The sequence below is a fragment of the Leptonychotes weddellii genome, chromosome 2, assembly GCF_054177405.1.
Source record: "Leptonychotes weddellii isolate Sample4059 chromosome 2, ASM5417740v2, whole genome shotgun sequence".
Classification (NCBI taxonomy): domain Eukaryota; kingdom Metazoa; phylum Chordata; class Mammalia; order Carnivora; family Phocidae; genus Leptonychotes; species Leptonychotes weddellii.
Window position 1 is genome coordinate 12,987,997 of NC_138370.1, and position 14,170 is coordinate 13,002,166.

Consider the following 14,170-nt stretch of genomic DNA (forward strand, 5'->3'; position numbering starts at 1 on the left):
GCAACAACATGGATCAACCTAGAAAGTATTAAACTAAGACAGAGACAGAGAAAGACAAATATCATATGATTTCACTTATATGTGGAATCTAAAAAACAAAACAGGAGAATAAACAAACAGACTCTTAAATACAGAGAATGAACTGGTGGTTGCCAGAAAGGAAGGGGGGGGATGGGCAAAATAGGTGAAAGGAATTAAGAGGTACGAACTTCCAGTCACGAAATAAATAAGTCATTAAGATAAAAAGTACAGCATACGGAATATAGTCAATAACATTGTAATAATGTTGTATGGTGACTGATGGTAACTACACTTATCATGGTGAGCAGTAAGGTATAGAATTGTTCAATCACTACGTTGTACACTTGAAACTAATTTACCATTGTATGTCAACTATACTTCAAGAGTAAATGTTTTCAATTACATAAAATCTCCAAAAGGTAATTAGGCTTGACTCTTGGTATAAAGTATCATTTTACTTCAGGAAATAAAGATTTAAATAAGCTTACATAAAAATCCAAAATGCATTCATTTGGGTCAGAATTTTTTAGCCCAGGGTCCATGAACATTTGGGACTCACAAATGTATTTCAAGTTTCAATTCATGAAATTGTATGCAAAATATCAAGTGCGTGTGGATCTTCCTGGAAAGAGAGTTCACAGTTAAATTAGGTTCTCATTTGGGTCTGTAACTAGGGTGAAAAGCATCCTGGCTTACCCAGAACTGTTGCTTTTAGCACAGGAAGCCCTGAGTCCTAGGAACTCCTCAGTCTTGGACAAAAAACTGGGATAGGTGGTCACCCTTTCTTCAACCCAAGAAAGATCAATGAAAAATCATTCAAAGATTCCATTTAAATTCAATGCAAGGTATAAGTAAAAATTAGAAGATTACTTCTTGAGTCAGCGAATGTTGCTATTCCTTCTTATTTTACCTACGTCCTGAGAATTATTTTATATATAAACCAAAGCTACTGGTTTCCTTCCTAGTTTCTAGGCTACCTGCAATTTGTAAATGACCCCCTTGTCACAATGAACCCTTACCTGCTGTCATGTGTATTTGGTGGCTGTCGCATTACTAGGTTGAGATGCGATTACCCTGGCAAGACCACTCCCCATATCAATCCAGAAGGGAAAACGCAGGTCATCATATAAGAATCCTGGTTTGTGGCACGTTAGGAAACTCAGGTGCTCTCAATTGGTTTAGGTGTCAGCGAAGACACCTCCAAACAGTGTACATGAAGCTAATTTTCGCCCTCACCGGAGGCAGGCTAGAAGTTCGAACAGTGGCAGGACAGGCCTCTCCATTTTCCCAACACTCCATGTGGAGAAGAATGGGGCCTGTGCCCTCCTGGGAGAAGCCCTATCTGCTAAGGCATACTCAAATTACGGCATCTCTTTGAATTTCCAGTTTTAATCCACTGGCCTTTGGGGAGGTCTCCTTGGACAGCCTCTTTGGTCTCGGTGGTGCCACAGACAGTCATAGGAGGACCGTGAGGCCACCTCTGTGGCGAGCAGTCCTTATGCTGGTGTGGTGGTGACAGCAAGAATTAATGAGGTTCCAGGGCAAAAGTGCATCTCAGGGGAGCAGAGGGGGGATTTTCTAGTCTAGCTGACTCTGACTCAGCCAGAAGATTCTCTTTCCAGTATTCACCCTGGGCGCTCTGGTTTTCTTCTACGAAGAAAGGTGCCTATTGTTATATGCACATACTTTACAATGTCAAAGTATAAACATGGGTGGCTTTCTTCATCTGTGGAGTTTTTACCTGAAACTTTTGTGGGTTTTGACGATCCATTGTGATCCTCAATCCCCAGGTTTTTTGTTTTGTTTTTTTTTAAAGATTTTATTTGTTTGACAGAGAGAGAGACAGTGAGAGGGGGAACATAAGCAGGGGGAGTGGGAGAGAGACAGAAGCAGGCTTCCCGCGGAGCAGGGAAGCTCGATCCCAGGACCCTGGGATCATGACCTGAGCCGAAGGCAGACGCCCAACGACTGAGCCACCCAGGCGCCCCGAATCCCCAGGTTTTTAAGAGTCACATATCGTTTGAGAACACCTGTTCCGTTCTCATCATACCTGCATTAGTAGAAGTGATTCATGCAATTTCATATGTAAGTTTTATGAAACTGTAAGTACATTATCTCAAGATGGCAAATGTGAGAGACTTGGGCCACCCATTTCCCCCTGTGGGTCTAAACCAAACAACACTATTAATCACAGTGTTCTTTTTGTTAAGCCTAGACTCAGCTTCAAAAATTTTCTCAACTTCTACCAGACATCTGGCAATGGCAAATTTTTTTATTTATATAAAAAATATATTTATTGGGCCCTTGGGTGGCTCAGTTGGTTAAGCGACTGCTTTCAGCTCAGGTCAAGATCCTGGAGTCCCAGGATCAAGTCCCGTATCAGGCTCCCTGCTCAGCAGGGAGTCTGCTTCACCCTCTGACCCTCCCCCCTCTCATGTACTCTCTCTCTCTCATTCTCGCTCTCAAATAAATAAGTCTTTAAAAAATATATATATATATATTTATTTATATATGTGTGTGTGTACATATACACATACATAATAGATATATCCATTCTTTTCATTTTTAAAATGAACAGTTCTCTAAAAATTCTATACCAGCCCACGTGTCCTGCTTTTGAGTTAAAAAAAAAATTATCACTCTATGCACACCACGTATACCCCAACCAACTGAGCCACCCAGGCGCCCCTTTTTTTTTTTTAAAGATTTTATTTATTTATTTGAGACGTATACCCCTACATACGTAATTATGGAGAAATGCATCATCTAATGGCCGATGCTTTGCCCTCAGAGAATGACCATAAACCGTTGGCTTGTTAACCGGTTCCTTCTGCCCTTCCTGATAGCCAATAGCTATGCATCATTTGCAACTTGAGGTGAAGATCGGACATGAAGAACACAGTGAAGCAGCACAAATATGACAGCTCAGTAGCACAAGCTCTGGAGTTCAGCACCGAGTAGGCTCCAAATCTATATCCTAACTCTGCAATTTGTAAGTTCTTCTAATTTCTCTCTGAGTCTCAGATTCTTATAAAATGGAGAACGTAACACCTCCCTCACAGGGTTGTTAAGAAGTAAATGAGGGGGCGCCTGGGTGGCTCAGTTGGTTAAGCGACTGCCTTCGTCTCAGGTCATGATCCTGGAATTCCGGGATCGAGTCCCGCATCGGGCTCCCTGCTCGGCGGGGAGTCTGCTTCTCCCTCTGACCCTCCCCCCTCTCATGCTCTCTCTCTCTCATTCTCACTCTCAAATAAATAAATAAAATCTTAAAAAAAAAAAAAAAGAAGTAAATGAGGGACACCTGGGTGGCTCAGTCGGTTAAGCGTCCGACTCTTGGTTTTGGCTCAGGTCATGATCTCAGGGTCATGGGATCAAGTGCCACATGGGGTTCTGCACTCGGCGTGGAGCCTGCTTGAGTTCTCTCTCTCCCTCTCCCACGGCTCCTCCTCTCCTCTTCCTCTCTCTAAAGAAGAAAAAAAGAGAAAGTAAATGGTATTTTGGATAAAGAGCCTAGTACACTGTGCAGCAATTAATAGGCCCCCAACAAATGGCCTTCATGATGGCCAAGTGGGACCTATTCCATAGCTGACCACAATTCAAAGCCCAGTCTAACACAGGGGCTGGGGCATGGCTGACAGAGGCAAAAGCTGAGGGAAAATTACAAAGTAGGGCTCGGACTCCTCTGTTCAACACACATTTACTGAAAAAAAAGGATTAAAATATAAAATTTTAAAAAAATATTTTTTTTTAAGAAATGAGCATTAATAGGGCGCCTGGGTGGCTCAGTCGTTAAGCGTCTGCCTTCGGCTCAGGTCATGATCCCAGGGTCCTGGGATCGAGTCCCACGTCGGGCTCCCTGCTCGGCAAGAAGCCTGCTTCTCCCTCTCCCATTCCCCCTGCTTGTGTTCCTGCTCTCGCTATCTCTCTCTCTGTCAAATAAATAAATAAAATCTTAAAAAAAAAAAAAAGAAATGAGCATTAATAAATGAGTGTCCACCATATGCCAGGTCCCATGCTGGGCACTGGAGTCCAAAATGAGAAGGGAACAAGGGATGAGAGCAGAGGGTGGGAAGCCCCCTACCCCTAGACCCTCCCTATCACTACCCATCTGGCTTGAAATTCAAAGCCCAGCAAATTCAAGATACAGAGATGTGTTTTCATGGATAATAATATCACACCTTTTCTTTGCAGTTCCAAGAGGTATGGATCAGTATTTGTTCTGTGGTAAGTGAAATTTACTTGAGATGAAAGTTACCGTTGCCAAAGTTTTCAAACCCCATTTCCTTCATATGAAAACCTAATTTGTTAAGAATTTCCTTAAATTCTGGCCAGAGTACTGTTCTTTCATCTTCTGTGTTTTTCCATGGTGTGAGATCCAGGAACCTGTTTTTAATAAAAAGAACAATAGATTGGCTAAAATGTGACTTATATTCCACTACAGATATCTATGAATAGATTCCCACTGACTTGATCCCTTGAATTGTATTATTTGGGTTATTAATGTGAAAGGAGGATATAACCTATAAAACCATGCATGTCCAAGACAAACGCCTCCTGTAAAACAAGTAACCCTATAAATTCCAATATTAGCTCTTGGGCATTCTGAGTTTGCTTGCACACACTAATTAAACGCATGCACCGATTTGTTCATTAGGTCAAGAGCAGAGAGGAGGTGTCCACCTTTTGGGGGCTTTTCCTTTGACGTCTGCATGGACCTGTGAGGATGTCAACAGTGCCCCCTGCCTTCTGTTAAAATGGTCAAACCTGGTGGGAATTCCTGAGGGAAGGGGTTCCTTAACTGCTGTGTACAACTCTTCAAAGCTTATCATGATCTGGTCTTGGAGTTTCAGCCTGTAAGAAATTAAGAACACAGGAGAAGGGAAAAGGGGAAACATTGAGACATATTCCATATACAAATAGAAGATCATAGTTCTATCCCAGCAGACACAACAACCAGATCCCTTTTTAAAATGTTTATCCGTTTTAGCTCAGATATTATGTTTTAGCTTTTAAGATGCTGTCTTGAGGAGCGCCTGGCTGGCTCAGTCGTTAAGCGTCTGCCTTCAGCTCAGGTCATGATCCCAGGGTCCTGGGATAGGGCCCTACATCGGGCTCCCTGCTCAGCGGGAAAGCCTGCTTCCCCCTCTCCCACTCCCCCTGCTTGTGTTCCCTCTCTCGCTGTCTCTCTGTCTGTCAAATAAATAAATAAAATCTTAAAAAAAAAAAAGATGCTGTCTTGAATTTTACAAGTTTATTCAAGGGGATGTGGAACAGAATTAGTATTCTAAATTAAAATGAAGACAGCAGACTTTGAAACAAGGGTTACCAGTCATAAAGCATGTCTTCATAAATATACGTTGTGTGTATATGTGTGTGTGCGAGGGAGGAAAAGAAGACAGAGAGAGAGAGAGAGAGGACCGATTGTAATCCTGCTTGCCTATACGGCAGGGTTGGGTTTTGTGTTGTACTGTGGTAGAAGTCGGATTGTAGAAGACAGAAGGAAAGACTGACAGCAGGGAAACATTCTTAATTCCTCTGATGCCTGCCCTGCCGGCTGAACCACCCCCCCAACTCCACAGCCCTCAGCCCTCAGTCCGCCCTTCCTGTGCTCCTACTTCGTGTGGACTGAGTGACTTACGCTAGTCAAAAGGCTCCGTGCCAGGTGACATACCTGTGCAGGGGTTGTTAATGCTGCTTGGGACTGATATATCTTCTCAGAAATTTAGACAACACCATGAGAAGCCCATCTCTATGAGAATTCAAGGATCCACAGGAACAAAAATAAGATACAGTGATAAGAAAAGAAGAAAGGTTGGCCCTATTGGTCATTGATGGTACTAGGGGTTGTTTCTATCCTAGAAATGGTATGACCTTCAACCTTGGTCATTTTTCCCCCCTCTTCTCCTTCCAGATCCTGTTTAATTAATTCACAAATTCAATAAAAAGTTATTGAGAACTGAACACTTAACCAAACACTGGGATCCAAAGGTCATGAAGACATGGTCTCTGCTACCACAAATGTTGGTCTAGTTGGGGACAGCCAAGTATGTCATGATTAGTGCAGAGCAGAGTACAGAAGCTAGAAGGACCCTAATACAGCCACTTGAAGCAGAATGAAGGCTGAGACACAGGATGAAGAATGTGTGTCAGGGAAGGTTACCTAGAAAGGACAAGGCTTAGGGTGAATTTTGAAGGATGAGCAACCACTGAGTGGGCAAAAAGTGTGTGTGTGTGTGTGTGTGTGTGTGTGTGAATGAGAGTGAGCAGGGGGTGAGGAATTGGACAGAAGCCATATAAGGAAACAGCTGAATAAGAAGGTGAGAGAAAGCTAGATGTGTGCGGAGTATTGCAGGTGGATCATAGGGCTGGGGTGGCAGATGCACAGAGGTGTGGAGGCGTGGAGAGAGACTGGAAAGAGAGGAGGCCAGAGAGGTGTGTGGGGTCAGGTTGCAAGAGACCTTAAGTAGCAGCGGCAGGAACAGGAACAGGAACAGGTAAGGAACTGCTTTCTACCCCGAAAGCTGTAGAGTACCATGGGAGGACAGTAAGCAGAGGAGAAAAATCAGATGGATGTTATGGAATGATTGCTTTGGCCGCAATGAAGTCACTGGCCTAGCAAAGGGCCAGACCAGAGGCAGGGTAAAGAGTTGAGAGTTACTGATGGAAGCCGGGTGAGAGCCTGACGAGTGGTAGTGTAGAAAGGAGGGGATGGGTGTAAGCAGGGCTAAGTAAACATATTTAAGAATTTCTCTCCACCCTCCTTCATGGAGCCCAGCTACCTCCAATACAGTCAAGGAACCTTGGCCCTTTTAGAGTCTGAGAAATATACTCTGCAAACAGAGTGGGGCAATGTACCCTAAATTCTTTTTTTTTTTTTTTTTTTTTTAAAGATTTTATTTATTTATTTGAGACAGAGAGAATGAGAGAGAGCACATGAGAGGGGGGAGGGTCAGAGGCAGAAGCAGGCTCCCCGCCGAGCAGGGAGCCCGATGCGGGACTCGATCCAGGGACTCCAGGATCATGACCTGAGCCGAAGGCAGTCGCTCAACCAACTGAGCCACCCAGGCGCCCCTGTACCCTAAATTCTTGAGCGTGACTTCAACTCCTGTTTTTGTTGGTTTGTTTTTTTAATTTTTTTTTAAATGATCAACATTAAATCCTCTCCAGGTTTCCACTCCAGCCCCTCTACTCACCTCAGGAAGCTAGTCATCTTCCTGGCCTAAGAGCCAGGAGGACCTAGTCTGAGTCTTTAATGCTGAGTACTTCCTGGGACACTACAGAGATAGGCCCCAGCCCTTTATGCTATATATGATTTTGGAAGTGATTTCTCCTAGCCAGGCCCAGACACAATAGGTAATCCTTATGGAAAAATGGTAACATTTAAAAAATAAAAACCAACTTAATTAAAAGAAAAAAGTAATTAATATCATTACGCTGCCCAAAGATAATCGCTCCTAACATTCTGCTGTTTGACATTCGTGTTCTTTTTCTGTGTGTATTATTAACATAGATGAGATTATTATTATATAGTTTTATACAGACAGATAGATCCTAATACCTTGTTCTTTTCACCTCACCTTATTATATGAACATTACTCGTGTTATTACAAACTTTTGGGGAAGGGTTATTTTCCTGGCTGTGTGATATTCCATCGTGTGTGTGATGTTTACTTAGCCATTTCCCTAATGGTGGTTATTAGATTCATTCCAAGTTCTATTATAAATAACTCTCTAATGAAGATTTTTATGCAACCAGCTTTTCTCTGCATTTTCAATGATTTTCTTGAAGTAACTTTCCATTAGAATTACTGAGTCAAAGAAAATAAATATTTAACCTTCTTAATACAATTACCTCCATCAAGTCTACAAATGGGTACTCTCTCCATCAATGGATAAAAGTGTGAAGATATGAGTTTGAAGCCAATTCTACTTCTTTTTTTTTTAAGATTTTATTTATTTATTTGACAGAGAGGGAGAGAGAGCCCAAGCAGGGGGAGGAACAGAGGGCGAGGGAGAAGCAGGCTCCCCACTGAACAAGGAGCCTGATGTGGGGCTTGATCCCAGCACCCTGAGATCATGACCTGAGCCAAAGGCAGATGCTTAACTGACTGAGCCACCCCGAAGCTAATTCCATTGCTTATTGACTGAATTATTTGGGGCAAGTTGTTTAACCTCTCTGAGTCTAAGCTTCGTTATCTGTAAAATGGAGATGCCTACCTCACAGAATCATGAAATTTAAAAGATGTAGCATGGAATTGGGCACAAGGTCTGGTGCGCAGTAAGTGTTCAACCTAAATATTGGTTCCTTCTTCCCTTCTGCTATTCCTTTTTCCATTGTTGGGTAAAAATGAAATGACCTTCAGGTTTGTTCCATTTCCTATTAGTCAGGCATTTAGATCATGGTTGCAACATCTTAACCACAAGGCATGTGAAGTAGATAACTGCACAATAAGGGCACACTGTTTGTATTTGGCTTATAGAACCTGCTCGATAATAAGGGCACACTGTTTGTATTTGGCTTATAGAACCTTCTTGATACTATGTAATTGAATTGCTAATAAATACTTGGTACATTTGTTACTGTTACTGCATTTCTGAACAGAGCTAGTGTTTTATATATTTTTCTATTTTATCCTTATGCAAATTATTTACCAGCTCTGGTCTGAGCCTCCCCATCAGAAAAAATAAGGATAATACCTGTCCTATCTTTTTGTGGAATGAGCATTTCTTGCTAACTATGGAGCTTTTTACTCACAGACCAACGACCCACACACTGAACGAGATACAGATAGGATTAGCCACACAAGTCAGAGAGACACAAAAGGAAGAGGAAAGAAGAAACTAACCTTTATCCAAAGTTTGTATTTTACGAGTATTAATCACACACACACAATCATGAGAGGTGCTTCACAGGTACTCAGATTTAACAGACAGGGAAACTGAAATCCAGCAAGGTTAAGCAACTTTCTCAAGTTGCCAAGACACAACACTAAACCGTATCCTGAAATGCAGAAGGGCACGCTTCTGTTATATTGGCTTAGTCATTATTAACACTATCGTGGAGTTGAACAATTCATTGTTTTGCTAACTTGCACGTTATTGCTTAGAGAGAAAAGCACAAGGTAAATTCATCTGGGAAATTTATTTTCTTAGTTCTGCTCAAAGGACCCCTTTAAAGGAAGCCGCATTGATAGCTACAGTACATCAGTGACACCAGGGGAAACTGATGTGTGTGTGGTGAGGGGAAGGAAGAGTGAAAGCGATTTCACGATCCCTTAGTTTCATTTGTTTTCACATTATAAAATATATAAATTGGAAGACAGTTCAGAAAGGAGAGGCACAGAAGGAAAAGGCTTCTTCTATTCCTGAGAGCTCCTTTCACAGAAATATTCTTAGGACCAGTCAGAGTGATACCCCCACGCTACCCCCAAAAGGAATAAAGATGCAGGCAAAAAATTGGCCAAGAGTGTAAACTAAAAAACAAATATTTCTATCAGGTAAAACTACATGAAATTGCAGTTTTGTAGGCCCAAATCAGTCAAATATCATCATTTTCATGTTTCCACCTATATATGTGACATTGTTCCCTAAGTCTCGAGAGAGCTGTTTCTGGGAACTGACTTCAAAAGTGCCGCTTGGTAGTTAGGGTTTTGGTGAGCTATTGCCTTTAAGTTCTATTCATCACTTTTAAAATGGAACTCGGAAATATTTTGACAGATATTTCAAACCACGTAAAAGAAAAATAACTTAATTACCACTGAGTCTGTCTTCCAAGTCCTGTGCTTCTTTCATTTCTTCACCTGAAAAATCACACATAGAATAGGTAGAGTAGCTTTGCATATAATTTGGTGGCTAAATGCATAATACCGTATAGGAATATCTACATTACTCCAGCTATGGGAGGGGGTATTAAATAAGGGACTAGAAGCTCTGCTGCCCACTAGTTGTGTGCAAAGCTTGAGCAAAGCCACTCACCTTTCTGGACTTCAGTTTACATCTATATAAAATAAAGATAGTAACTTGCCTCGTGGAGTAATTTGTGAGTATGACATGAAACGTTATAAAGTGGGAGACCTTTATAATTATGAAGTAGTTATAAAATTACAAGAGCTGGTTATTGTATGTTAATAAAGAGCAATGCTGTGGATCACTGAGCATTATATCTCTGGTTTGAAAGAAGCTTTGATTGTTTTCAGTTACCTCTTGCAGGGTAAGGAGAGAGCCATCTACAAAGACAGGCTTTGCTTGATCCCAACGCAACACCAAAGACAACGTGTCTGTGCTCTTGTTGACCAGTGAATGTGGTTAGTGTAGACAGACCCATCTGTCGGGGCCCTATAAGATTACTCTGTGGGCTTAACTGATGTAAATAGGCTTCACAAGGGGATCAGATCGATTGGGCAATTACGAAGTGCCCATTTTATGATTCCAGTTGTGTGGAGAGATGGTTGAAGACCACCTGGTTTCCTAGATTTTACCTATTTGCATATTCAGTGCATTCAGGCAATGTCACCTCAGCAAGTAGTCAGCGAGCATTCTTAGAAGATCTGCTTGGGCCCAGCGCCAAGACAAAGACCTGGCCACTGCCCTCCAGGGCCTCCCACCTGAGCCTGGGGGCCAGACAGGTGACTTATAACCAGGCTGTGGTAGCCAGCAGAGAAGACTTAAAAAGCTGTAGGGAAAGGGAGGAGGGAGAGAGCAATTCTAGCAGAAACCATTTATCAGGAAGCTTTGTTGAGAAGGAGGAATTAAGTCAAAGTGGGTGGCTAGGAAGGGAAGGAATTCAAGTAGATGGATTGTTTGATACAGGAAACCAGGAGGCTAGGTGGCCGGTCACCTGCCAGCTAAAGGGGGAATATGACTGGAGATTGGGGGGTGGTGGTGCTGAGAGGGCTTTGAAGGCCAGCCAGGAACTGAGGCATTAGGACTTTATTCTGTAGGAAGCAGGGAGACATCCTAAAGGCCTCCAAGCAGGCACATAACGCAAACCAAGATGGGGGTCAGGTCTCTCATTTGAGGGTAGGTGGGGAGATTAAGGAACCTTTCGCTTCCCACTGACGCAGGAGCCCTGAAAGGCAGACATCCCTCAGGGTAGACAACTGACCTGAACCGTAAGTTCCTTGAAGGCAGGGTCAGGGTCTTAGTCACGTTTGTTTCCTTGCTGTCAAGCACAATGCCTGGTGATTAAAAAAGAAAGAGACAGGAAGGAGGGAGGGAGAGAGGAAGAACATTTGCTGAATGAATCAAATTCAGGCAGAGGTATGAATGCACTGGGATGCAGGCTGAGCCCGGGCCCCACAGGGCGAGTGTCTCACGGTCCAGCCCCAGCTTGGAGAGGTCGGGCAAGAGCCTCCCACCAACCCGGAGAAAGTTGCTCTCAAAATAGAGGTCGTAGCGCCTACCTCCGTTCTGCAGGACAACTAACCGTGACCACGGACGTGAAGGGCTTAGTCCAGGGAGCCGCACAAAGCGGTCACTGAATTAAGTTTGGGGGAGATCAGTGTCCTGCAGGATGGTAGACACAGCGAAGGAACCTCTGGGGCCGGTGAAGGCCCGGAGGACGCTGGGCTTAGCGAGGAGGGGAGGCTCGTGTTCCCGCGTCGCACGCGAGCAGGACAAGGCCCCCTCCCCCCCCAACCCCCCGAGCCGGAGCGGACCCCCCGCCGCCCGCCCGCCCACTCACCTGCGGGCCGGCTCCCGCGGGCTCCGCTTGGGCAGGGCCCGAGCCCTGCGGGGCTCCCCCGGGGCACCGTCTCCCCCGACGGCCGCGGCGCGGGGCCGGAGCCCGGGTGTCCGCCGCCCCGGGACCGCGCCGCGCGCTCGCAGGCGCTCCGGACGCCGCGGGGGGTCGGGAGGGAGGCGCGGAAGGCCGCGCCCTGCTTTCGGGGTTTCTGCTGCGGCGGTTTGGGGAGCCGCGGGTTGAGAAGGGGGCACCAAGAATGCAGAGTGCTCCGATGAGCGCCAGCTCCCCTCCGGCCTCCCCTCCACTGCCGCCGCCGCCCCGAGATCACGCCCCTCGTCGCGCAGCCTCGGCGGCCGTCCCCGGAGTCCCTGGTTTCTGTCCCGGAGGAGGCGCGAGGCGCAGGGCGGGCTGGAGGTTGGCACCGGCCGCGGCCCCAGCGCGCAGCCCGCCTTCCGCCCGGCGCTTCTCCGGAAGCCGAGGGAAGAGCCCTAGAGCGCGGACCCGACCCCAGCCGCACCCCGGGGTGTGTCTGCCACCCCAGGGCCCGAGCTGCCCCCCGGAGGCGCCTGGGGGCGGAGTGCGGGCGCCTGCCTAGCCCTCCCGGCGCAGGGATCTGGTCGCGCCGGGAGGTCGGTGGCCCGGGTGGGGGCACGGGTGTTGGGGTCCTCTGAACCCCAGGCATGGGCCGGGCACGAGAAGGTAACTGCAAGAAAGGGGTTAATCTGAAAATAGCTCCATTCTTTGTTCTTTCTATATTAAGCAAATCATCCCGCTCACCTCTGGATAAATCAGAAAACAGCCAAGATTTACCGAGTTAGGCAGCAGGTCCTACTTCAGAAACCCTTTCTACCGCCTCCCTAGCTCTCTGTTTTCTCAAAACAACTACTACTGGCTGTGTACCTCTCTACACAGCTTCTCCGGGAAGGTTAGAAAAAACAGATCTTCTCCTTACCAGGACGTTCTATTAGCATTCCATGTTCTTTGCATTTCCACGTCAATTTTAGAATCAGTTTGTCAAGTTCTACCCCCAAAAGAGCTTGCAGGGGTTTTGATCAGGGTTGCATTGGATCTGTTTTGTCAAATTTATTCCTAAATATTTCATATTTTTTATGCTATTGTAAATGTTATTTTTAAAAATATTTTATTTATTTAATTTAGAGAGAGAGCGCGCGCGATCGAGCGAGCAGGGGGAAGGGCAAAGGGAGAGGGAAAGAATCCCAAATAGGCTCCCCGCTGAGCAGGGAGCCCGACCTGGGGCTGGATCTCAGGACCAGGACATGCTGACCTGAGCGGAATCAAGAGGCGGTGGCTTAACCACTGAGCAACCCAGGTGCCCTGTAAAAGTTACTTCTTAATTGAATTTCCAAGTGTTTAATGCTAGTATATAGAAATACAATTGATTTTTGTACATTGATCTCTTACTCTACTAAACCTTGATACTGGATTTCTAGCTCCCAGAACTGTGAGAAAATAAAGTTTTGCTGTGTTGAAGCACCCAATTTGTGGAAATTTGTTACAGCAGCCCTAGGAAATGAATACAAAGATATTGCAATCCTCAACTGTAATTGTGGATTTGTCTATTTCTCCTTGTAATTACATCAATTTTTGTTTCATGTATCTTAAAGCTCTGTTTTTAGATGAATAAACATATAGGATTGTTGTGTCCTCTTGAGAAACCAACACCTTTCTCTTTATGAAATGACCTTCTTCACCCCTGATGACATTCTTTCTGTTACAGCTTTTTCTACCTGTTTACTTTTAGCCTATTTGTGTCTTATGTTTAAAGTGCATTTCTTATGGCAGGCAGCCTTTGAACCAGCAGGCTACCCTTCAGGTACTGGAATGTGTTCTCCTGTTCCCTTATTATCCTCGATGAGCTCTCTAAGGCTGTCTCTGATCTGTGTACTAACACATCACCCAGTCATTTATCTCATTTATCTTGCTTTCTTTTCCCATATGATAGTCACTGCTTTGACTTTATTCTTTTTGTTTACTATTTTGAGGCTTCATTTGTATGTCTTTTTAAACGTAGGGAGGTTTTTTTCCCCCGGTAGTTTCATGTACTATTGACAAGTTTTTAGTAAAAATCAGAGACCTGGAATGGCTACATATGATCTCCCTCTAGTGGCCACATTGAATAATGTTATGAAATTCAAACTGTTGTTTCAGAGCACAACCTCTCCCTGGCAAGCTATGCCTATTAAACAGTTGTGTCAACCTCTTATTAATATGACTTTAGTGCTTCCCACAGCAGTGAATAAGCCCCTCATGGTCCCAAGAGATGCCCAGTGTTTAAATAGTCCAAGAAGGGAAACTTGGCAATCTTGAAACCTGACAGTATAGTAGCCACCCAAAATAATTAACTGCTATGGTGTTATTAATACCTTAATAAGTAATTCAGAAAATATATAATGGTTGACGTAGGATAGTCATGGAAAATAAGGAATGAAAATGATGACTTTCAAA

At 44.5% G+C, this 14,170-nt stretch overlaps 1 protein-coding gene across 2 annotated transcripts; it reads right to left on the minus strand.

The window, feature by feature from the left end:
* Positions 1–4,199: 4,199 nt before the first annotated feature.
* Positions 4,200–12,516, minus strand: LOC115941518 (uncharacterized). Of its 2 annotated transcripts, none has more exons than XM_081807609.1 (4): positions 11,705–12,516; positions 11,126–11,198; positions 4,702–4,872; positions 4,200–4,404 (listed from the first exon to the last, which is right to left on the minus strand). In XM_081807609.1, the coding sequence occupies exons 1-4, from the start codon at positions 12,384–12,386 to the stop codon at positions 4,257–4,259; spliced, it is 1,074 nt and encodes a 357-aa protein (XP_081663735.1). In that variant the 5' UTR covers positions 12,387–12,516; the 3' UTR covers positions 4,200–4,256. The 2 variants fall into 2 exon arrangements, with proteins under 2 accessions (XP_081663735.1, XP_081663725.1); XM_081807599.1 differs by having other exon boundaries at positions 4,786–4,872; positions 11,705–12,419.
* Between the last annotated feature and the right edge of the window lie 1,654 nt (positions 12,517–14,170).

Excerpts from the sequence above, each read along its gene's own strand:
- LOC115941518 (XM_081807609.1), bottom strand. The coding sequence starts at position 12,386 with ATGCCTGGGGTTCAGAGGACCCCAACACCCGTGCCCCCACCCGGGCCA. Across the intron at positions 11,199-11,704 it reads CCGCGGGAGCCGGCCCGCAG|GCATTGTGCTTGACAGCAAG; the intron begins GTGAGTGGGCGG and ends TTTAATCACCAG. Across the intron at positions 4,873-11,125 it reads TCAAGGAACTTACGGTTCAG|GCTGAAACTCCAAGACCAGA; the intron begins GTCAGTTGTCTA and ends AATTTCTTACAG.